The 25,310-nt window shown below is 41.5% G+C and overlaps 1 protein-coding gene across 4 annotated transcripts in view; it reads left to right on the top strand.

The window, feature by feature from the left end:
- CC2D2A (coiled-coil and C2 domain containing 2A) overlaps positions 1-25,310 on the top strand; it is a 133,615-nt gene that overhangs the window by 50,439 nt on the left and 57,866 nt on the right. For 3 of the 4 annotated variants that reach the window (XM_007167328.2, XM_057546965.1, XM_057546966.1), the window contains 6 exons: positions 5,540-5,749; positions 6,696-6,802; positions 11,350-11,490; positions 15,159-15,315; positions 16,292-16,527; positions 22,828-23,005. In XM_007167328.2, coding sequence (XP_007167390.2) covers positions 5,540-5,749; positions 6,696-6,802; positions 11,350-11,490; positions 15,159-15,315; positions 16,292-16,527; positions 22,828-23,005 — 1,029 coding nt within the window. The remainder of the gene's footprint in view (positions 1-5,539; positions 5,750-6,695; positions 6,803-11,349; positions 11,491-15,158; positions 15,316-16,291; positions 16,528-22,827; positions 23,006-25,310) is intronic. The other variant, XM_057546968.1, reaches the window with a different exon arrangement.

The raw sequence follows: 25,310 nt of genomic DNA, 5'->3' as shown, positions 1-25,310 counted from the left end.
CCAGTGGGGATGGGAGAGTGGGGAGAGCACAGAGAGTTTCCTCCCAATACTTTTGAGAAGGGAAACCTTCCTATCTTGTGGGCAGAAATAGGAAAGTAGAGGAAGATAATAGTTCCACTACGAGGGGCTGGTCATCCTGCATCACAGAGCTAAAGTTAGAGAAGGGAGAAATCTAAAGGGACTGAAGTCTTCCAAGGTCATTTCATAGAAAGTTAGGCTTCAAACATAGCAAAGCATAGAGACCCTGCCAGTGTGCCTAAGAAAGAAGCAAAGGTTATATTAGAGGTTATAAAGAGGTAGGAATAACCTCTTTGTTTCTCCTACCTCTTTGTTTCCTACCTCTTTGTTATTCCTACCTCTTTGTTTCTCCATAATAGGTTGCCTATTAATTTCACTGCTGATTTGTATACCTCAGTCTTTTTTTTTTTTTGAATGCGTTTATGGAACTTTCTAGTAATTCAAAAAACAATGCATTTCTTTCAGAGTTAATTTTTTACAGTTCTATTGATTTACTAACTTTTACCTTTTCTTACATTTATTCAGGTCTGTCTGATGCCAAAACCCATTTTTTTCTCCCCTCTGTTCCATGTAATAGGCTTGCCTTTAAGAAGCAGTGTTAAATGCATATGGCCTATATTTTCAGTCTAATGTCCAAACATACCTTATATCTGGGAGTTTTGACATGATGCAGGAGCAGAGAAATAGATAAACAGGCAGTGATTGTTTTATTCATAGATCGTTTATCTATCTTCTCTCTCCTTCCTCCACTACCCTGAGAGTAACGAAGGGCAAATACTCTTTTATTCCTTTTCTAACCCTCGCACTTGGCAGGAAGCCTGGCATGTAGGAATGCCTCAGTAAAAGTGTGAATTGAATATCATTTAAATGACTTAGTTGAGCTGAATGGATCTAGAAGAAATTCCTTGTTTTCTACTCCTCTCCTTAACTCGGCTGTCTCTCCTATAAAACAGTAGCCCTCTTAGCGCCTGGCTTCATCCTGGCAACCAAATGATGGAAAACCAAGTCAGTGTGCTAGATCAGGAATTGGCAATTCCTTGAGCCGTTAATGGAGCTTGATGAATTTACACTTCAGAGCTCTCAGGTCTGACGCTAACCCAGCAGGACTGACCAAACCCATCCCAGATGGGAGTCAAGCCTGGCTCTTCTTTGATTAGACTGCCAATTCAAATGAGGGAGTGTATGTCCTCCCATTAGATAAATTAGGAGGTTCATTTAGAAGGGAGTTGGTATTCAGCCCTCCTTCTTTGAACATTTTCCTTAATTACAGAGGGAAAAGAAGGAGTTTTTAAAAGCGAAATATTCTGCTGCTCCTAAATTGAGATTCTTTTTTAGAGACCATTAAAGATAGAGAAATACAAAAAGAGATTAGACATTGTGCAAAGAACAAAGTTAAACCTCAAATGAGAAAGATTGCAATTTAATACCTCATAAGTAGTAACACCCAAAACTAAAAAATAAAAATTCCAAATGAGACATTGCAGGTAAAACATAAACAATATTATGCAGTTTGCCTAAGCATAATAGCAAAGTAAGTTTAGGGTTGCTGAAAGCTGTTCCAACAGCCTCCATCCTTCCTTCCTTCCTTCCTTCCTTCCTCCCTTCCTTCCTCCTGCCTTCCATCCTACCTTTCCTCCTGCCTTTCTTCTTTTCTTTTTAATTCTTTCCATCCTCAACTGAGTCTACTATATTCTTAGTTGTGCTAAACTCTGGAAACTCAGAGGTAGCAACATTCAAACTTGGCCTTAGAGAGACTTTGTGCCTAGTGGGGGGAGACAGAAATGTCATCAAGTGTTAAAGGCACAGTGATTAGAAGTCAACGTGGCATTCCCAGGGACATATGTGTAGCTGCCTCCTCTTTTTTCAAAACTGCACACTAATCTGAGGAATTTGGCATAATTCCAACATCCTTGTTAATCATGACTTGATAAAACTATCACTTTCCCCTTCCACTATTCTCAGCCATTTTTCACAGAAGCATTGGCCCCCTACTGTGTAATGAGCACTGCAGTAGTCAACACTCTTTGGGCTGCAAGTGACAGAAACCCATTGCAAACTAGCTTAAACAAAGAGAGAACTTGGTGGCTTACAAAACTGGGAAGGATCTGCAGATAAATCACAAAATGAAGGAGGGGCTTTAGGAACTAAGACTCTGGGACCGGGGACTCAGTGCCAGCAGGTCTCTCTCTCTGCCTTTCTTTCTTCTGCTTCTCCTTGAATGTTGACTGGTCTCATTCTCTCCTGTTGTAGGCAGGCCAGAATTCTCCGTGTTAGGACCCTTGATAACCTAAGCTTAGAAACTCCAGAGGAAAGGGAGCATATCTTTCCCCAAGGTTCACATTATCAACACCAAGGACAAACTAGTCAGTTTTAAGTGGGACATATGCCCCCCCACCACCAACCTCATGTCCTAGAGATACACCCAGAAGATGGAGAATGAGAAAGCTTCCCAGAGAAGACCAGAACAACAGCTATAGAATCTACTTCAGGCTCTGGGCTGGATTCAGGTTCTGTTGCTATTATTTTCCCAGGACAAATATAGAAACTTTTATTTTAATTCCACCAATGATTGTTCTTTTTCTGTCCAACCTTAAAAATTTTTTCTCCATTGGCAAGCAACTCTGAACACACTGAGAACATCAGCAGATAATCCACGTGCATCACCTCTGATAGTTTTCCACTGAAGACTGAAGAATCAAATCAATTTCGAAATTAAAATAATATACCCTATAAATATTATTTATTTTTAGGAGAAATTTTTTGTACTGGTTTCATGATAGTTTTCAGAAAAGAAAACAGATACAACAGAAAGAAAGACAAGGAACTAGGGGTCTTTCTTCCTAATAGGAAGAGAGTTGGGGGTCTTTTGAGCAGTCTAACACAATGCCCACCAGGAGTCCTGGAAGCTTTTTCACTTGGTTGACCTGAGCTGAAGGCAGAGACCAGCAGCAATCATTTAAACATGGGCTAATGAAGATTTGGGGGAGGGGACACAAAGTACAGCTGACCTAGGTAACATTAGGACCATACTACCGACATTACTTACTCATACTAAGAAGAGTACAAGATGGAACCTGAGGGCCACACCCTGAGCGACTTCAGAACTCTGCAGCCCATGGTAAGAGGAACAGTAAAGCAAGGACCAGCAGGAGCCAAACAATTAGAGAGGAATTTTCCGTTAAGTCTGTGGATTGATGTTTAGTGGTACACGTCTTTGTGAGGTGGGAATTTTTTAATTCATCCAGGTGGTCAGTGTGACAGTAAGACACAGAGTCACCACATGCAGATTAAAAGCCTCTAACACGAATGCAGGTTATAACTGGATACTTTTGCTTGAATAAAAGAAAAGAGATGGGCCTCCATTGTTACGGTGTGAAGTGTAAGGATATTAATGTCAAAATTAGGACTTCGATAAGGTACAAAATATTGGAATATGACCCCTGTAGGGATGGGCTTTCCTCCCTGTAAATCCAAATGGAAATTCAGTTCAGCATATTTTGGAAGGTACTGAGGTATAGTCAATGCATTCTTATTCAAGCATAGCATATTTGTAAACACATCCCAGTTTTACAAGAACATTTTTAAAAAATAAAAAATCTATAGGTCTTCTCATCAAAGACAGACTTAATGTTATTTTATAGAAAAAACTTGTTCTTTTATGAAAGCATAGGGTACACTGTACAGGAGTCCTGTAGGAAATCGTAAGTTCTAAATATATATTAATTGTCTACTAATTTGGGGGAAAATAAGTATGAAATTGAATGGCTAAAAGGAACTATACTCATATATCCTTACTCGTGAATACTGGTACAAAGCAGGCAACAAGACAACCCAACAACAAATTTACTGGTAAATGAAGACTCATGTTTATATGCTTTACTGTAAGTGCAAATATTGGTACTATTTCAATGACTAATAGTAACTGAAAAGCAGATCACACTATATAACAAATGTGAATACATTTTTGGACATGTATACATGTACATACACACAGTGTGACCTCCGTTTTCCGTGCTTAGTCTGATGGGGAGAATGTTTGGATCTTGTGATCTAGGATTCTATCTCTGGAGCCCCTCTTCCAGTTTCCATCCCTCCCTCTGCACATCTCAGACTTCATCCTTCCTGCCCCAAGTTATAAAGATCACACCCCATTTTTCCCCTTTCAATCTATTGCTGCTGGCAGACAGGCCTCACTATGTTGTAGGCAACCAAAAATCTCTATGGAATTGTTGCAGGAAGGGGGACCCCTTCCAGGGCCCAAGCATGGGCTCTTGTCTAATGGCCAACAGTTCCCTAACAGAATGAACCAGGTGATATGTGTGAAGTGCTTTATATGATGCCTAGTGACCTACAAAATGCCAACTGGATCTTTTTCCTCAGCCTCCCATTTGCACGATAAAGAGATAGAGGCACGGAGGTGTGTAGTGAGTTGCCCAAGGTTCCAGAGCAAGTTAGAGGTGGAACCACAGCTAGAATCCAAGGCTTCTGGCCCCAGTTCATCATCTTTACAGAATACCATGAAGACGAATTAAATGAAGAGACTCCGGAACACGTTACCCGCGATTAACATCGGATAGACGCTTCACTTCTGACAAGAATATTTGCAACTTCCAATTTACCTCATAACTTATAAATAATACATTTGGGCCACACAATCTTTTCTAGATAACATAAATAGCTTCCAAAAGCTCCTCTCTGCAAAGGGGAGGATCGAGTGAAGTGTGTCAAACCCCACAACCTGACTGTAGTCAATGTCTAGGACAAGGAGAGAACATGAAGACACAAAATCAAAAAGGTGTCCTCCCCACCTTGGAGCTCTGCAACCTCCAAAACTAGATTCACCTACGAGCAGCAGTGATCAACATAGAATATCTTGATGAGTTTAAGGAAGAAAAACAGAGATTTATCTGACACACTGTACACCAAGTGATCCAGGAAAGTCCCAGTGGAAATTTCCACTCCTGTTTTCTACACACTCAGCTGCCCCAACTGTCTCTTCCTCTGTTATTTTGCAGACTGACTTTCTTCTTCCCAGGAAAACTAGGTGCCAGCACGAAGCTCGGTTCAGAATGTTAGTCTCTGGCTGCTGTCTACAAACTAAAAACTTCTCCACGTGGAGAGTATATCTATGATCCAAATAATGGTCAGTTTGGATTAGAATCTATGCTTCTCTCATTAAAAGAATTTCAAGGTCACCAGCTGCAAAACCCAAGATTTCCAAGAAATGGGATAGTCGCATGACAAAGATTAGGGCTATGACTCAGTAGAGATAAACCCTAAAAGACCTAGGAAAGCAAGATTGAAATTATTTCTTTTCTCACTCCTTGTCCTTCATTTTACTTTTCAAGTGTTCAGAAAAGGGCAGGCCCCTAAAACCCCAGGGAACAGGGAATGGAGCAAGGTTCTCCTGGCTTGATTAGGGTAGGAAATATTTTGCATCTGACTTTTCCCATTGCACATCAGATCCGTATCTAGGAAGTGCTTTAACTGTGTTCCCCCTACACTCTGCTCTCTTTGGCAGGCAGTAAAATACATCCACAGAAGTCAGCATTTGATTGGATCTGGAGACCCTCCTGGAAATTTCCAACTGGACATTGATATTTCGGGTTTAATCTTCACACATCATCCCTGTTTTAGCCGAGAGCATGTTTTGGCAGCCAAACTGGCCCAGTTGTATGACCAGTACCTTGCAAGGCGCCAGAGACACAAGGCACAATTTCTTACCGACAAGGTACCCGCGATCTCTTCCATGCCAGTTGTTGAGAGGGTTGGTTCTCCTGAGGAGCCCAAACAACAAAAATACCTTCTAGCAGCAAATGCTCGTGTGCTTCCTTCATGTTCCCTCTGTCTAGGATGTGATGTGTGGACCTACCTAGAGGCAAAAGAAAGGATACGACCATGTACACTTAACGTGTGCAAATTCAGTGGCACACACTTGGTTGAAAGAACGATTCCTGCAAACAGAGCAAGGGATCTCACCCACCGGCGGTGGGTAGCTGTGTCTTGCTTACATGATCTCATATGATGAGACCGTTCATGGCCTGAGAATCTCTGTGTCCTTAGAGACATTCTCATTGTTGTATGTAATTTACCCTAACATGGTACCTAAACAAAAGTCAGTTGTTTCAACTGATGCGTAAGGAAATGTCTATCCATTTTGGATTTACTTCTAATGTGACACTGTCCCGTGGAATTTCCATGGGTAGTTTTGACTATAGACAATTTTTGCCCTGACTTTAAAACCTGACTGCCCAAATAAGAGATAACTCCACAATATCTCCTCCTATAAGTCTATAATTTTATGCTCTCTTTCTATCACAAGAATGTCATTGTATGTCCAGGCCCCAGAGAGACCCCCCCCCACCTTGAAAGAAAACTTGTTTCTGAGACAGTAGAGTAAAAGTAGCATCTGTCATGAGCGGCTGGATCTGGGCCACAGAACAAGGATGGACACACACGTTCTTTATTATTCCTTTTTTTTTTTTTTTAAAGAATAGAAGCAATAGCTCTCTGTCAAAATTCACTTCGGTGAAAGCATGGAGATGGCAGGATGCTTGCACATCCCTTCACAGGTTGCTGACATCATTTTGCCCTGGAGAAGTGGGTGGGTCCAAGCACATCACTTGTAGTAAGGAGTAGAGCTTCTAACTCAGATCTTGTATCCATATCTTTTCTAGCTCCAAGCTCTAAGAAATGCTGTTCAGATGGGCCTTAATCCAGCAAAAACTCCTAAGTCTCTTGAAACAACCCAAAAAACCATCAATGAGTATAAATCTGAAATTCAGTAAGTAAAATCTATCATTATAACTACTGCTTTTTTTTCCCCTATACTTATTGAGAGTTTATTTTTTCAGAGTTTTTCTGAATGCACTGAATACATTAAGCCAAATGAAATAATGAGATATGTCGATTGTATTAACACCAAATTTGAAGTCCAAAAAATGAATGAAGACGGGAGGGGGCACAGGGGGAATAGGGTAACTTGCACACTCTGCTAGTGTAAACAAATATTGCTACAGCCACCACTTCAGAGAACAGCTTGTCCAGAGACGAGCAAGGAGTTGAAAATGCCAGCAGACTAGGACCCGGCAATTCTGCTTCAGACACATGTACTCCAAGGAGCTGTGTGCGCATGTGCACTGGACATGTGTGCAAGCATTCCACACACCGGACATGTGTGCAAGCATTCCACAGCATCACTTACAAGAGTAAGAAGCTAGAGATAACCCCACACCAGAGTGAACCCATCTGCTTCAATCTTATAATGAACGTCCCTCCCACAGTTAGAAGGACCGAATTAGATCTGCGTATATCATGGATAAAATAGTGTTGAATGAAAAAATCCAGTTGTAAGAGGAGACTCGCTGTGTGATACAGGTCACAAGCCCTAAACAGCACGTGAAACAATACCTATGTGTTCCAGGTACACACATGTGTGTTACATACAGACGGAAAAGACACACATGCCAGTTTCTTCCTCCAGGGAGGGAGAGAAGGGGATGGAATGGAGAGGTCTTCAAATGGAACTCTAACATTGCAAAACAAACAAACAAACAAACAAAAATTCTGAGTAAATGTGAAAAAATGTTAGTAAGTGTCATATTATTTATTATATGTGCTCTTCTATATCTTGAAATTTTTCATAATTAAAATTCAAAAATTAAAAACCTGACCATTGCCAAACAATAAGGAAACATACAGTGTAGAATGTGAACATTTATTCTAGAGTCCTATTTCTCAGGGAAAATCATGGTTAACAGTTTTTTGCTGGTTCTTCCACATATATATACATGTGTGTATACATATATATACACAGATGTGTTTATGTGTATATATTTTACTTTTTTAAAGAATCACATTGCATCTACCACCTTGCAACTTGCTTTTTTATGTAAAATGCATCTGAGACCTTTTCCTATCATAGTACATCTAGGTCTACATCATTGTTTAAAAGCTGAACATTATATAGATTTTACATTCCCCATTAATAGGTGTTTGTATTATTCCTATTTTTTATTACTTTAAATTGTACTCTAACACTCCTATATGTGTATATTTGTGTACCTGTGTAAGTATTTCCACAGAATAAATTCTTAGAACAGGAATTAATAAATCAAGGGGTTTAGCTTTTTTAATTTTTATTGGATTATAGTTGATTTACAATTTCATGTTATTTTCTGCTGTACAGCAAAATGAATCAGTTACACATATACATATATCCACTCTTTTTCAGATTGTTTTCCCATATAGGTCATTACAGAGTATTGAGTAGAGTTCCCTGTGCTATCCAGTAGGTCCTTATTAGTTATCTATTCAAGGAATTTAAATGTATACTTTTCTCTTTACAATCTACCCTTGAGTTGGAAGTTCTACCAAAGTGAAAACTAGTGATGTTTGTATACTGTAGTTGTAAAAGTATGAAGAGTATGTTTAAAAATGAAAATTCTTATTTGTGTTAAAAGAAAAGCACATATCCTCCTCCTTGTGAAAGTAATTTTTGTTTTAGTATACACTGAGTAAGAAAAAGTGACAAAAAGCTATTCTGGATACAATGAAGGTTTGATATGGAATTGCATTTATTAATCAGTATTTGAGAAACAGTGGCAGAATTGTGTGTGAGTCCTACAGACCATGCCAGGTGGACCCATGGATCACAGACCCATTGCAGACCTCCTGCCACCCCTGGAGACGGAAACCACTGAGATTCAGCATTTCTGATGCAGTGAAAGAGTGGATTTTAGTCCTTTACTGACTTTTCACGTGGTGGTAAAGCCAATTCTAAGCAGGTGGTCTGTTCCGGGATATCTCATCAAGGGGACCTGTTCCCTGAAGCCCCCTGGGAGCTGCTGATGGGTCGCCTTGGAGCCCATCCCTGGGTATCTGATAGGTCCCAGGTTGGGGCGGCTAACCTCAGCCAGTGACGCATTTTCCATCTTATTTTCCGTAAGTGGCATCATGACCACATCGCTCGTCCTCTGCACTGGAACCAGGATGTATTAGGAAAGGAAACATGGGTGTTTGTGCAATACAGAGGGACACTTTATTTAACCCTCTCCTGGATCTTCACCCTCACATACGCTCAATCTTGAACAAATAAAAAGTCTAGGATCTCAGATCACCATCCAGCTACCGCTTTATCCCTGTATTTCCCTTCACAGCCAAACTTCTGGCAAGTATTTACTAGTAAGTATTTTAAATGTAAATTTGGTCAGTACTGCTGTCTCTACTCGCTCCCCTCCCCTTCGCTGTCCCGTCTAGCCTCTTTCCTGCACCCACCTTTGCCCTGAGGCTGATCTTGCCACAGTCCTGGGGAACCTCCGCGTTGCTAAGCGGAAGGGGACCTCTCAGCCCCCCTGGTACTTGGCATTGGGCACTGTCCCCACAGGGTGCCCGTTGAGACATTCTCTTCCCTTTATGTCCACGCACCACCCTCTCTCAGATGCCCTCACCCCTCTTCGGCCACCTGTCCTTCCCGCTATCCTTTGCCTAATCTTCCTTCTTTGCCCAGCTTCTAAATGTTCAGAGTTCCTCCCAGGACTTTTTTCTTTTTAATCTTTTGTTAATCTGCATTTTCTCCTGAGATGAATCCAGTCCTGTGGTTTTAAATATCATCTAGATGCCAATGTGGCTCCCAAAGTTTCACCTCTGGGCTGGACTCCTTTCCACACTCCGGACCCCATCTACATCAGGCTTCAGAAAAGTGTTACCGGGCTCCCTAATCACAGTTGCTTTTTCCTCTTCCTCCATAGGCTGGCAACAACCTGTAATTAAATATTCTTTCATGATTCTTTGCTTCTCTAGCTCATAGGTCAAATTTTACTTGCTAAGCGTTCTTTTTAGCATTTCTGAGAAACTATCTTGTCAGGGACTAAAAAAGGAAGTAGAAAATATATCAGAAAGGCTTAAGGTGTCATATAACTCAGTAAAATAATTTTATATTGCACTTTTTTTTAAAGGAGGCAGGGGAGATAGCTGCTAAAGGCATAAGAGAAGAACAGACCACTTGGTAATGACAGATAATATTTGTGGACCACTTACCAGATGTCAGACATGGTTCTAGTATTAATTAACTCGCTTACTCCTCCCAACAACCCTGTGAAATAAATTCTGTTATCATCTCTACTTTACAGATAAGACATGGAGAAGTAAAGTAGTTTGCCCAAGGCCAGCTAGAACCAGAATTTAAATCTGGGTATCTTGGTTCCCACATCTCTGCCCTTAACCAGAATGCTTTACTGCTCCTCAAGAAGAGTGTTTCTTATTCTAGGTCATTGCCTCCTGGCTTTTCTAAGGTCTTCCGAGAGTCCCAAATCTTGGCTACCCAACCGCTAACTGGCCACCAGCTTCTGCCTGCCACCTGCCTTTTCCATGACGCCGATTGAATGATTAGAAACCTAGAGCTCTGTGTTTCTCTGTACTGTCTCCAGACTAAGTCATCACAAGTACAACCAACTTCCAGACACAGGCCTTCCTTCTGGAGTTCAGGAGGTCATGATTCATGAAACACTGTGGCTATGGTTTCCTAGGGCACTCTGACAGTCATTTATCTATGTGTCTGTCTCCTGAGCTAAACTATAAACTCCCTGAGAACAGAGACACCTACTGTCTCCTAGGAACAACTTCTGAATCCCCTGGAATGACACTTGATACTTGCCCAAGAAAAAAAAAATCTAATTAATTAACTAACTAATGTCATAATAGAGTACATTTGGATTCTGGACTTGGCTATTAGTTGTAGAGGGGGCTTAAAGTAAGGCATTAAATAGTTCCCAAACACTTTAAATAATATCAATCAGAATGAAAGCATTTTCACATGAAGCCTCTTCAAAGCAAGCCAAAAATATCACTAATCTAGTCAGCACTGAAAACTCACCAAGGGATGTAGTAGCATTACTTCATCTCCTAAATGTAGGGCTGGTGATTAGTGTTAACACAGGCAGACTTTAATATACTTGTTAACTGGGACAGCAACATACTTTCCTGTTTATCATAATTTAGTCCATGAGAACTACGTTTACTGGGCCCCTTATTTTGATAACTTCAAAAGTGGCTGTTTAAGATTGCACAGTATTAATGAGAATTTTAAATGGTAATTTAGTTTAATTGAAGTCAGATTCTACTAGAGAAAACAAAATCAAATAACCTATAAAAACAGACCAGCATCCTATTGACTTCAAATTTGCATTCATATTTTTGGTTTTCTAGTACTTAAGAAATATCGTAGCTGTGAAATTAACTATACAATCACTATAGCATTATTAGTTTCTTTTCCTAATTTGCAAACACACCTAAATAACTTTTAAATATATATCCATGTATTATATCTTGTAGGCAAACAAGAAAACTGCGTGATGCTGAACAAGAAAAAGATCGAACATTGCTTAAGACCATCATAAAAGTCTGGAAAGAGATGAAATCCCTTCGAGAGTTCCAGAGGTTTACAAATACACCCTTGAAACTTGTTTTGAGAAAGTAGGCTTTTTCAAAAATTGTTTTATTGGGTTATATCATGCATAGGGGAAAATGTTTTAAACATAGATACAATTTTTAAAATAATTTTAAAAATAATAATTACAAATGAATAACCATGTGCAACTCCCCCAAGTTAAGAACTAGAACATTACTAGTATCTGAGCATCCCCCATGTTCCTAACCCCAATTACATCTCCTCCGTCCCAGAAGTAACCATTTTCTGGACTTTTATGATCAGTGTTTCCTTGCTTTTAGTTAATAGCTTTGCCATCTATGTGTAATCTCTAACAGTCTAATATTGCCTGTATCTGACTTTTCCATAAGTGAAAGTATATTGTGTTGTATGAACACGCACCTGTTTAGTGACGTAAAGGGAAGAGAATGTCTCTTTAGTGAACACACACCTGTTTCTTTTCTTCAATACCACTGGAGATTCATCTCCTTTTTTGGCACACAGTTGTAGTTAATTCTCTTTGCTTTATAACACTTCATTATATGAATATAACAAAATTTGTCTATTTTACTGTTGATGGACATTTAAGTTGATTCCATTTTTCAGCTGTTATAGACAGCACTTCATTTTTTTTTTTACATTTTAAAAGAATGAATTTTATTTCTCAAAATTGTTATAAAAATGTTACTCGGTTTTCAAGTACAATTCATCATTTCTTAAGTGCCCACTCTGTCATGCATTGTGCTAGGCTCTTGGACTACACTGATGAAGGAGATAAACATCATCTCTTTCCTCCCAGAGCTTCCAGTTTGGGAGTGAAGGGGACACAGATGATAAAATTAGACATCACTTCTATAGACGTTTTTGCATGTGTCTTTTTAGGGTGCATGTGCCTAAGTTTTCCAGAAATATACCTGGAAGTGGAATTGTCGAGTCTTACGGGATGTGCTTCTCCAAATACTTATATGCTGATTGCAGACACTTTTCCAGCGTGTTTGTGCTGACTTACAGTTTGACCAGTGTTCCCATGGGTCCATGTCACCCGTATCAGCCATATCACCTGATGTTGTCAAACATTAACATTTTGCCAATCTGATGGCGTGTTTTAATTTATATTTCTTATGCATGAATTGGCCATTTTGAATTCCTCTTTTTCAAAGTGTCTGTTCAAGGCTTTTGCCAATTTTTGAACTGGATTGTTTGTCCTTTTGTCTTTTCCATAATTTGTAGAAGTTTGGTATATATCCTGAACATGAGACCTTTGTCGATGTGTGTTGCAGAAATCTTCTGTAGTTGTCTTTTTAGTAGTTTGCTGCTTTTTGAAGAATAGTAATTCTTAATTTTAAAGAGATAGAATATATTAGTCTTTTCTTTTCTGATCAGTGCTTTCTGTTTGAAGAAATCCTTCCCCTGAAACAAGTAGATATACTACTATATTGTCTCCTGTAATCTTCATAGTTTAATCTTTCAAATTCACCTTTAATCTATTTGGAATTGATCTTTGTGTGTGGTGTGGAGAAAGTATGCTTTGATAATATTTATGCAGCTGAACTGACTAGACTTTGGTACATAATTAAGAGTACAGTTATCACAACAAAACCATGTTCTGCATATTAATTCAAGAGCATCTCCACTGGTTTTGGTCCCTTCCTGTTTGTTTCATCTGCATAAGTGATGTGCCCATACATCTACATGAAAAGTGACACATGAGGGCAATTATCTGATACTGTGCTTTGAAAACAGTCAGTTTTTAGCCAAAGATAGCTGCAAATTGTGATGCTGGGGGGTTGTAATTATCATAAAACTGAGAAAACATTCTGCAGTTTCCAGGACAAACACAAGACTGTGCTTTATGAGGGCAGGGACCTTGTCACCACTGGATATCTGGTCCCAGACAGCACACCTGCCACTTAGTATCTGCTCAATTAATATAAAATATATAATATAATATAAAAACAAATTCAAATTCTGTCTGTCCCACAGAAATCATGGATGTCTTCCAGAAATCCCAGTGTTTTGGCTTCCATATTCCATCTTCCAGGCCATCCCTCCCATCCAGAAGCAGAACATAAATATTTACAAGATTGTTTTCTCCTTCCTTCCTTAAGTTTAGGATAAACAAAAATTTATAGGAAATTTACCGTTAAGTTCACCTCTAGGTTACAAACTTCCTTTTTGTGATACTTCACATCCCTTCCACCCATAAGTAGCTGTGTCCTAAATTCTTTCGGAGTGCCCTTTCTTCACATTCTTTTTTTTTTTTTTTTTTTAAATTATTTATTTATTTATTTATTTATGACTGTGTTGGGTCTTCGTTTCTGTGCGAGGGCTTTCTCTAGTTGCGGGAAGTGGGGGCCACTCTTCATCGCGGTGCACGGGCCTCTCACCATCGCGGCCTCTCTTGTTGCGGAGCACAGGCTCCAGACGCACAGGCTCAGCAATTGTGGCTCACGGGCCTAGTCGCTCCGTAGCATGTGGGATCTTCCCAGACCAGGGCTCGAACCCGTGTCCCCTCCATTGGCAGGCAGATTCTCAACCACTGCGCCACCAGGGAAGCCCCCTTTCTTCACATTCTTGATTCATCTAGCTACCTTATGATACAGCATTATTTCTTCCTGCAAAAATATTTAAATTTGAACTAGTTTATTCATGCCTCTGATTAACAAGGAGAAAAGCGAATGAATATATATCAGAGATGGAATATAACTTCGGGGCCAAATTTCTCTGATGTTTATAAATTTCAGGTGTTTCCCAAGTGATTTCTTCAGTAGTAGCTTTGTAAGAGTCTGCACCTTGGGGGGCTGTTAACTGCTAACCCACCAGGCCACACGTGTACATACGCAAACGTTGGTCAGCTCTAGGAGCTTGACTAAGTTTCTCTAAAAAGGAGCTGGAACTTTAGGAGAGTAGAACCTGCAGGCCAGACCATACTGATCGCATTAGGAGATAAGCACAAGGGATGGGTTGAAGCAACTCTGAAGTGCTGGGTGGGATGTGCTGGATACCATGCTTGCCCTCCCCCGCCCTCCTGGGGAGTCACACTGCCCATCCACATGTAAAGGGCTCTGCGAAGCCCTTTACAAAGCAACACGGAAAGCTTCACATTTGTTCAATCTCGTGTTGATTTGGCCACAGCACCTTTTTTTTTTGTAGGGCACCTCATAGAACCAGCACTCTACAGAACACACTGTGGGAAGCACTGCTCTGGGTCAGGCTGAACATTAATGCACTGTCAGCAGAATCATCAAAGGAAAATTCAAATTGTCAACCCAAAGTCAAAAAGTAGTTTCAGGGATTTGGTAGCAGCGTAATGAAGTGGTTCCTCAGAGACTTGAAGAATTAACAAAATAACTACAACGAAACTGCTGCCCCTGTCGGCTGAGAATTTGCAGGCACTGTGTCAGGGTGCCATCTGGATCATCTAACTCAGCGTGGCTTTGTTGCTTAGTGTAAATAGATTGGGCTCATATTCCAGCTCTTCCATTCACCGGCTGTGTGTTCTTGGGAAAGTCACTTAACCTCTCTGTGCTGCAGTCTCCTAGTGTATAAAATGCTGAAGTTAACAGTATCTGCCTCACACCGTTGTGTGCTCACCTGTGCAAAGCTTTTAGGAGAGGAGCTGCCACAGAGCAAGCCCAATACAGGTATTTGCTGCTATTATTACTCTATCACTTAATTTCAAGAAATAACTAAGGTGCTGTAAATTATTTTAAAGGGAAAAAGTTGACCAGAAAGCTGATGAAGAAGCATATGAAGCAGAAATTCAGGCCGAGATAAGTGAATTGTTGGAAGAGCACATGGAAGAGTACGCACAGAAGATGGAGGAATACAGAAGTGCACAGCAGCAGCGGAAAGCCTGGAAGAAGGCCCAGGTCTGTAAACAGCCTGGAACAGAGCTGACCTGGGGAACAGGAAGGCTCTGGGTAGAGGCACCTTGAGACAGGAGGAGGGAAATGGGCAGGCGGACTGGGGTCCCCTGCCTGCTGCACTCTGTCTCCCTCCCAGCCCCCTCGCCAGGGGACAAAAGGATGAGAGAATGAACTGATGAATGCACTTGTTGAAAAAGCCACCCAACCTGCTGATACCAGAGAAAGTTTTTTCCAAAAACAGTTCTCTGTATCATCCTGTGGCTGTTTGAGTGAACCAGCAATAACCTGGTAATCGCTCATGTGCCTGTCAAGCTCTGTGATACGTAGTTTACTATTTTACGTGGCTTACCCTATCTAATGTAGGGTATTGGTGCTTCTGGGCTTCCCCCAGAAAATTATGTAACTTTATACTAATGACCTTGCAAAACTGGGACAATAAGTAATAAGTAATCCAGGGACACAATAAGTAATAGATCAGGGTGACCTGCAGTGTCAGTTGTATTCACAAGCCTTACTTTAATTTCAAGATGTATCCTTGGGACTTCCCTGGTGGTCCAGTGGTTAAGACTCCTCGCTTCCACTGTAGGGGGCACAGGTTCGATTCCTGTTTGCGGAACTCCCGCATGCTGCGTGTGCAGCCAAAAAAAGATGTATCCTTGGTCTTTAGAACCAATATTAATGAGCAGATGAATAGTTAACTTTCTTAAGCTCTCTCTAGGGACCAGGCACTGTGATAAGTTCTTTCCAGACATTACCTCATTTCAAGAGCCCTGGAAAAAGTTTCCTATAATTGTTCCCACTTTGTAGACGAGAAAACTGAGGCATGGAGAGGTCAAATGGCTTAGTGAGCTGCCTGAGGGCACACAGCTGGTTGAGGTGGAGCTGGGTTTGCATCCAGGTCTATCTGATTCTGAAGACTGTGCTTTTGAAAGAAATTCCAGAATTCCTGTTTGACATAAGGTTGCCTCTTACCCAACAGAGGGCCAAAAAGAAGAAAAAGAAACAAGCAGTCGAAGAACATCCTGATGAGATGAAGGAGCCAGATCCCGGGGAGGAGCCTGTGAAACCCGTCCCTCCAGAGCCCACAGATCGGGCTGTGATAGAGCAGCAGGTGAGGGAGAGAGCAGCCCAGAGCCGGAGGAGGCCCGGGGAGCCCACGCTGGTCCCAGAGTTGAGCCTTGCGGGGAATGTGACACCCAACGACCAGTGTCCCAGGTGAGCAGATGCTCCAACCATGAATAAGGTTGACATGTGACACACACACTGCACCATTTGGAGTGTACATCTCCTGACTGACATGGAATGATCAGGAGAATCGTGAAGTCTCTGTAGATATTTATTAGGTTGGACGATATGAAATTGCAGGTACAACACATCCCCACTGGCCACTCAGGAGCTCATTACCGGAAGCTGCCTGTAGGGGGCACTCTGCACCGTGCCTGCCTGCATGGCTTCTGGTTTGGAGCCTTTATCTGTAACCTCAGTGTGTCTTTTTTGTCCACTGCTGGCACACCCCCCGTCCCTGGCACAGACACACAGACCTATCCTAGGCCCTTGATTTCAGCTGCTCCGTAGGCCAGCTGCTCTCCTTGAAGGCCTCACAGAGCCTCCCAAAGGAATTGTGGATGTTCCCTATAGCTTGAGATAAAGTCAAGGCCATCTGAGGCACACCCTCCAGATCTGGTAGAATTGCATCTCTAGTCATTCGTATGTGATCCCTAAAAGTTATATAACGTTTATAAATCTATACATATAATAAGTTCATAAACACACATATATATGTTCGTCCTTTTTTTAGAAATTTATAATTTAATAAAAATATTTTAAGTTTGCTGTTTATTTCTTTCCTATACTTTACAGAGATGGGTCTCAAAGTGTAACCCCGGGACCAGCACCATCAGCATCCCTGGAGAACTTGTTGGAAATTCTCAGGTTCTACTGAGACCTGCTGAATCAGAAATTCTGGGTTAGGGCCCAGAAAACTGTGTTTTCACAAGGTTTCCAGGTGATTCTGATGCATGCTAAAGCATACTGCTATCTTTTAAAGGAAATATATTGAAATAATCATTACCACCAGATCCCAGGCCTAATGCTCCAGTACCCAGAAGACCTATCATGAACACAGGGAATATCTCAGACTTGAATCTTCAATATTCCACCATAGAAAGTGAGAAGTCAGCATCGGAGATATTAGGATGCAGGGCTTAACCAGGATGTCTTTATAAGACCCCACAATCTTCTTAGTTTCGAACTTCTGTTAATATGCTAATAACTTACTTTTACATTGTAGCTTCCTGTGCATTTTCATGTGTTCTCTCAACTTCGTAGCATTCAGATGCTATACATAAGTAAACTGTTCCCCAGACCTAAATTAGCTACTTTCAGGCCACAAATACCATACCGTATAACTTTGTTATGAACATTCAAAATATGTGATTTTGAGCATGTTTTTTAAAGGGAAAATTTAGGCTTGATTTTACAGTCCTTTATGGTGAGTCCCATTTTGACCAAGAATGTATACCTCAGTCTGAAGTTTCTGAGTTTTCACTAGGCTTGGGGACTATAAACCAGATTGCCCCAAGCCAATGATTATAAGCTACCCTCTTCATCAGGCCATCAGGTCAAAGGGGACCATGCAGAAGACGGAGGTGTTTTAGGTCTGTTGGTGGCATGAGGTTGCAGTATTGGGAATAAGCCTTTAAAAAACCCTGAGTGAAGTCTTTGGGGGTCTTGGATATTTCTCAAGATTTGTTGTTAAATGTCTTTTATAGAAAAAAATATATATATTCAAGTCAACTGAGCAATTTCATGCCTGGGATGGGCCTAAATTATGGAGAGGTAAAAAGTTAAAACTACCCACTCAATTTAATGAGTACAGAATTTCTATTTGGGATGATGAAAACATTCTAGAGAAGGATAGTGGTGTTGGTTGCACAACACTGTGAATGTACTTAATGCCACTGAATGGTATACTTAAAAATAGTTACAATGATAAGTGTTATGTTGTGTCTATACATCATAATATAAAAAAAAAAAAAAACTACCACGCAAAAAACCCTGAGTGTGTTTTAGATTTTATGTTCTAACCTTTTAATTTCCTTAACAAACTTGAGTTGCTATTGGCTTAAGCAATAACTGGAATTTGTAGAGGGCGTCTCTGCAAATATGTACAATAAGACTAAAGACCGCACTTGAAGGTTTTGATTTTTTTTTAACTTCCTGGCTATAAGAATGATATGCTTGGAGAGACCTTCAAGATGGCAGAGGAGTAAAATGTGGAGATCACCTTCCTCCCTACAAATACATCAGAAATACATCTACATGTGGAACAAATCCTACAGAACACCTACTGGACGCTGGCAGAAGACCTCAGGCTTCCCAAAAGGCAAGAAACTCCGCACATACCTCGGTAGGGCAAAAGAAAAAAGAAAAAACAAAGACAAATGAACAGCGATGGGACCTGCACCTCTGGGACAGAGCTGTGAAGGAGGAAAAGTTTCCACACACTAGGAAGCCCCTTCACTGGTAGAGATGGGGGGATGGCAGCGGGAAGCTTCGGAGCCACGGAGGAGAACACAGCAGCAGGGGTGCGGAGGGCAAAGCGGAGAGGTTCCCGCACAGAGGATCGGTGCCAACCAGCACTCACCAGCCCGAGAGGCTTGTCTGCTCACCCACCGGGGCAGGTGGGGGCTGGGAGCTGAGGCTCCAGCTGCAGAGTTCAGATCCCAGGGACAGGACTGGGGTTGGCTGTGTGAACACAGCCTGAAAGGGGCTAGTGCACCACAACTAGCCAGGAGGGAGTCCGGGAAAAAGTCTGGAACTGCCTAAGAGGCAAGAGATCATTGTTTTGGGGTGCATGAGGAGAGGGGATACAGAGCACCGCCTAAATGAGCTCCAGAGATGGGTGCGAGCCATGGCTATCAGCGTGGACACCAGAGACGGGCATGAGACGCTAAGGCTGCTGCTGCAGCCACCAAGAAGCCTGTGTGCTAGCACAGGTCACTATCCACAGCTCCCCTCCCGGGAGCCTGTCCAGCCCGCCACTGACAGGGTCTCGTGACCCAGGGACAACTTCCCCAGGAGAACACAGGGTGCACCACAGGCTGTTGCAACGTTATGCTGGCCTCTGCCGCCACAGGCTCGCCCGCATTCCATACTCCTCCCTCCCACCGGCCTGAGTGACATAGAGCTTCCAAATTAGCCACTCCTTTAACCCCTTCCTGTCTGGGCAGGGAATAGACGCTCTCAGGCAATCTACAAGCAGAGGCCAAAATTTAAATTTGGGGCCAAATGCAAAGCTGAACCCCAGGAGCTGTGTGAACAAAGAAGAGAAAGGGAAATTTCTCCCAACAGCCTCAGAAGCAGCAGATTAAATCTCCACAGTCAACCTGATGTACCCTGCATCTCTGGAATACCTGAATAGATAACAAATCATTGCAAAATTGAGGCGGTGGACTTTGGGAGCAACTTGGGGCTTGCATTCTGCATCTAATTTGTTTCTGCTTTTACGTTTATTTTAGTTTAGTATTTAGAGCTTATTATCACTGGTAGACTTGTTTATTGATTTGGTTGCTCTATTCCTTTTTTTTTAATATATATATTTTTTCATTTTTCTCTTTTTGTGACTGTGCATGTGTATGCTTCTTTGTGTGATATTGTCTGTATAGGTTTGTTTTTACCATTTGTCTTAGGTTCTGTCTGTCCGTTTTTATTTTTTATTTTTTTAGTATAGTTTTTAGCACTTATCATTGGTGGATTTGTTTTTTGGTTTGGTTGCTCTGTTTTTTCTTTCTTTCGTTTTCTTTTTCTTTTTTTATTACTTTTTAATTTTTAATAATTTTTTTAATTTTAATAACTTTTTATTTTATTTTGTTTTATTTTATTTATTTCTTTCATTCCTGTTTCTTTTTTTTTTTTTTCCATTTACTTCTGAGCCATGTGGCTGACAGGGTCTTGGTGCTCTGGCCAGGTGTCAGACCTGTGCCTCTGAGTTGGGAGAGCCGAGTTCAGGACATTGGTCCACCAGAGACCTCCTGACTCCACGTAATATCAAATGGCAAAAGCTCTCCCAGAGATCTCCATCTCAACGCTAAGACCCAGCTCCATTCAATGACCAGCAAACTACAGTGCTGGACACCCTATGCCAGACAACTAGCAAGACAGGAACACAACCCCCCCCCCATTAGCAGAGAGGCTGCCTAAAAGCATAATAAGCTCACACACACCCCAAAACAGACGACCAGATGCAGTCCTGCCCACCAGAAAGACAAGATCCAGCCTCATCCACCAGAACACAGGCACCGGTCCCCTCCACCAGGAAGCCTACACAACCCACTGAACCAACCTTAGCCACTGGGAGCAGACACCAAAAACAACGGGAACTATGACCTGCAGCCTGCGAATAGGTGACCCCAAACACAGTAAGTTAAGCAAAATGAGAAGACAGAGAAAAACACAGCAGATGAAGGAGCAAGGTAAAAGCCCACCAGACCAAACAAATGAAGAGGAAATAGGCAGTCTACCTGAAAAAAAAGTCAGAGTAACAATAATAAAGATGAGCCAAAATCTTGGAAATAGAATGGAGAAAATACAAGAAACATGTAACAAGGACCTAAAAGAACTAAAGAGCAAACAAACAATGATGAACAACACAATAAATGAAATTAAAAATTCTCTAGAAGGAATCAATAGAAGAATAACTGAGGCAGAAGAACAGATAAGTGACCTGGAAGATGAAATAGTGGAAATAACTACCACAGAGCAGAATAAATAAAAAAGAATGAAAAGAATTGAGGACAATCTCAGAGACCTCTGGGACAATGTTAAACACACCAACATTCGAATTATAGGGGTCCCAGAAGAAGAAGAGAAAAAGAAAGAGACTGAGAAAATATTTCAAGAGATTATAGTTGAAAACTTCCCTAATATGGGAAAGGAAATAGTCAATCAAGTCCAGGAAGCACAGAGAGTCCCATACAGGATAAATAAAAGGAGAAACACGCCAAGACACATTAATTAAACTATCAACATTGCTAATCATTATAGAAATGCAAATCAAAACTACAATGAGGTATCACCTCACACCAGTCAGAATGCCCATCATCAAAAAATCTACAAACAATAAATGCTGGAGAGATTGTGGAGAAAAGAGAACCCTCTTGCACTGTTGGCGGGAATGTAAATCGATACAGCCACTATGGAGAACAGTATGGCGGTTCCTTAAAAAACTAAAAATAGAACTACCATATGACCCAGCAATCCCACTACTGGGCATGTAACCTGAGAAAACCATAATTCAAAAAGAGTCATGTACCACAATGTTCATTGTAGCTCTATTTACAATAGCCAGGACATGGAAGCAACCTAAGTGTCCATCGACAGATGAATGGATAAAGAAGATGTGGCACATATATACAATGGAATATTACTCAGCCATAAAAAGAAATGAAATTGAGTTATTTGTAGTGAGGTGGATGGACCTAGAGTCTGTCATACAGAGTCAAGTAAGTCAGAAAGAGCAAAACAAATACCATATGCTAACACATATATATGGAATCTAAAAAAAAAAAAAATGGTTCTGAAGAACCTAGGGGCAGGACAGGAATAAAGACGCACACGTAGAGAATGGACTTGAGGACACGGGGAGGGGGAAGGGTAAGCTGGGATGAAGTGAAAGAGTGGCATGGACTTATATACACTACCAAATGTAAAATAGATAGCTAGTGGGAAGCAGCCACATAGCACAGGGAGATCAGCTTGGTGCCTTTTGTTCACCTAGAGGGGTGGGATAGGGAGGGTGGGAGGGAGGGAGATGCAAGAGGGAGGAGATATAGGGATATGTGTATATGTATAGCTGATTCACTTTGTTACAAAACAGAAACTAACACACCATTGTAAAGCAATTATACTCCAATATAGATGTTAAAAAAAAAAGAAAGAAAGAATGATATGCTTGCCAGGATACCTCCTATCTTCTATTGGGATTCAAATGACCTTTAAGAATAGGAACATTTCTTAATCCCCTGCAGCCAGTGAGCAGTGACTCACCATCGGAAAATGTTAAGAAAAAGCTTGCATCTTGGAAAAGCAGAGTTGACCCAACTGCTACAATATACTATTATATTTTTTGGTTAAAACATCCTACCCAAACATAAATCACTACTAGCCTTTATGGTCTGAACTCACTCCGTTTAACAAATAATATAATTCTGTTTACTTTAAACTTTGGGATACAAATGTAAGGATTGTTTGAAATAATTAAAGAGACCGTAGCACAGTGATGCTTGAGCACAGTTCTAAATCCCCTGTGGCCTTTTCAGGGCCTCTTATTTCATATCACACATACTATTATATTAAGCTCTGTGAGACCTATGGCTGCCTTGGTTCAATGAAGGCTAAAGTGACTGAAACTCCAGCTCCAGTGTATCTTATTCTGGTCAGTGCTCATTTGTCAAACACTCCAGTTATACTTAGTAAAGGAATACTGACCCACCAGTGAATGGTCTCACTCTGCAGGGTGGAGGTCTTGCGAAGGGAAGATGTCAAGAGGCGCTCGCTGTATTTAAAGGTGACCTTCAACAACAAGGAAGTGTCCAGGACCGACAGTCGGCCGCTTGGGGCTGACTTCCGTGTTCACTTTGGACAGATTTTCAACTTGCAAATAGTCAACTGGCCCGAGAGTTTAACACTGCAGGTACATATTTTAATTATAGTCACTGCCCCAAGAATTTTTGGTCATCACAGGTGCGAGATGGTTTTAAATCATCCAATGGCTATGCTGGTGTCCTGATAGATTCTCAAGGGGAACAGAAGGTCAGCTCCTCCTGGGCACGTCTTAAGGTCTTGGCAGAAAAGATCTGTTACCCCACTTGGCTCCTAGAAATGCTGGCAGAGTAACTGGCCACAGTGCTCAAGTGTGTGTCTCTAGACAAGGTGGGGGGATGAGGGAGGATGGGGGACGGTAGAGAGGTCTCTGGTTCATTCATCGGAGAACTTCAACGTCACGCTGTGCCAAGATCCTAGCATAATATACCAGAGAAATCAACTTCTATAATCACAGGTGGTTATAATGGGGGGTTGGGGTACAGGTGCTAGGATCCCCCAAAATAAATAAAGCTCCCCACTAGCCTAAATGCCACCATTAGCAATATATTTATTTGTGTCTGTTTTAGTTTCCTAAGGCTGCCATAATGAAGCACCACAAACTTGGTGACTTAAGACAACAGCCATTTATTCTCTCACTGTTCTGGAGGCCCTGAAGTCTGAAATCAAGGTGTCAGTGGGGCTGTACTCCCTCCAAAAGCTCTAGAGAAGAACCCTTCCTGCCTCTTCAGCTCCTAGTGATTCCAGGTGTTCCTTGGCTTGTGGTAGCATCACTCCCATCTCTGCTTCCATCTACACATGGCCTTCTCATGTCTGTGTGTCCTTTTTGGTCTCTTACAAGGACACTCTCGTTGGACTTAGGACCCACCCTAATCCAGTATACGCTCATCTGGATCTTTAACTAATTACACCTGGAAACACCCTATTTCCAAATAAGGTCACATTCTGTGGTTCCAGGTGGACATGAATTTTTAGAGGACACTATTCAGTCTACTACAGTGTCTTAGGTTTGCTGTTCTTATGGCGAAACCTCTCTTATGATGCTGACAGATTCTCTTTTATGATACTAATAGGCATGTTACTTAGGCTTGCAAATATGTGGCACAGGTGCCTTTGTTTGCCATCTACCACCCATGCAGAAATCACTTAACCTCATCCACCACTTGTGCAGAAATTTCTCGTTCTTGTCCACCACCCTTGCCAGAAATGACAATTGATCATGCTTATTTTCCCCCACTGAGCCTGGATATAACTTCAGAATCCTTCTCAACACTGTACTCCAGGCAGCCACTACCTACTGATTGTAATTGACATTAAGTCTGCAGATACAATTACAGCTATGTAATTATTAAAATATTTAAATACTTCTCTACTGAATAGCAAAGAGTTTCCATCCTGGACCCCCAAAATGCCACCCTGGCCACATAGACCCCACTTCCAAGACCCTCTGGACCTTCTTACAATGGACCAGTTAAAGGGTATGTCTGAACAAGGTTAATGCCTCCAGGACCCTGTTCCCTTGTACGGTAACAGCTCTTGTGATTGGTTAGCACTTGGCTGTGAGTACTGTTCAACGTTTTGAATATCAACCCCTGTCTAGACTCAGGTAGTTGAAAACCTTCTAAAACTGGTAGAGGAAGTTTGAAACACCTAAGATAGGGGGTTATTTTGACAGTGGGAAGGAAGCACAGTAGAAATGCTCAGAATGAAGTAGGGATGCCAAGAAATGAGACGGTGACCCTGAATGGGCCAGCACTGGGCACCCAAGGTCAACCACCTGGATTTGGGGCTTTCCAGAGACTGTGGCAATTTTGTCCTTCTCCTTTCATCCCTGATCTGGGGGTGGTGAGGGCCGAGGGTGATCCTCATGTACAAAGCACCTAGCATCATGACTCAAGCCAAATTCCTTTGCTGTGCTGATAACAGCATTGATAGCTACAAAATTGAAAAATGTTTTTCTGGAAAGTTTAGTGCCAGGCTTAGTCCAGTCACTCATATAATTCTGCAAAAACCCATCTGATTTTTAAGAAAATGTCTATGTATTTGGGAACTTAAGAAAACCAGAAAAAGAGCTTACTTTGCTGCTCAACTTAATATGGGTGAGAGGAGAAAGTAAGGAGATTTTGTTAAAGTAAGGAATGATAGGAGAAAGGGGATTGAATGCGGAGGTTTGGTGAAAATGTGAGTTTTTCTTAAGCCTGAACATTCCCTATGAATCTCCGTGGGAAAATAATCTCTACCTTTCTGCATGATGGGGTGATGGTACCTGAAGGTGAGAGCAGAGAGTCACCCAGCTCTGCACTGGGAAGGGAAGCTGAGGGCACCTCCAGGGGGATGGCCGGTGGGCTTGCCTGGTACTAACAACCCTGCCCGTGGTGCCAGGTCCACGCCAACTG

Source organism: Balaenoptera acutorostrata, chromosome 5 (assembly GCF_949987535.1).
Source record: "Balaenoptera acutorostrata chromosome 5, mBalAcu1.1, whole genome shotgun sequence".
NCBI classification, from domain to species: domain Eukaryota; kingdom Metazoa; phylum Chordata; class Mammalia; order Artiodactyla; family Balaenopteridae; genus Balaenoptera; species Balaenoptera acutorostrata.
The sequence above is the reverse complement of the archived record's forward strand: the minus strand, read 5'-3'. Positions and strand labels throughout refer to the sequence as shown.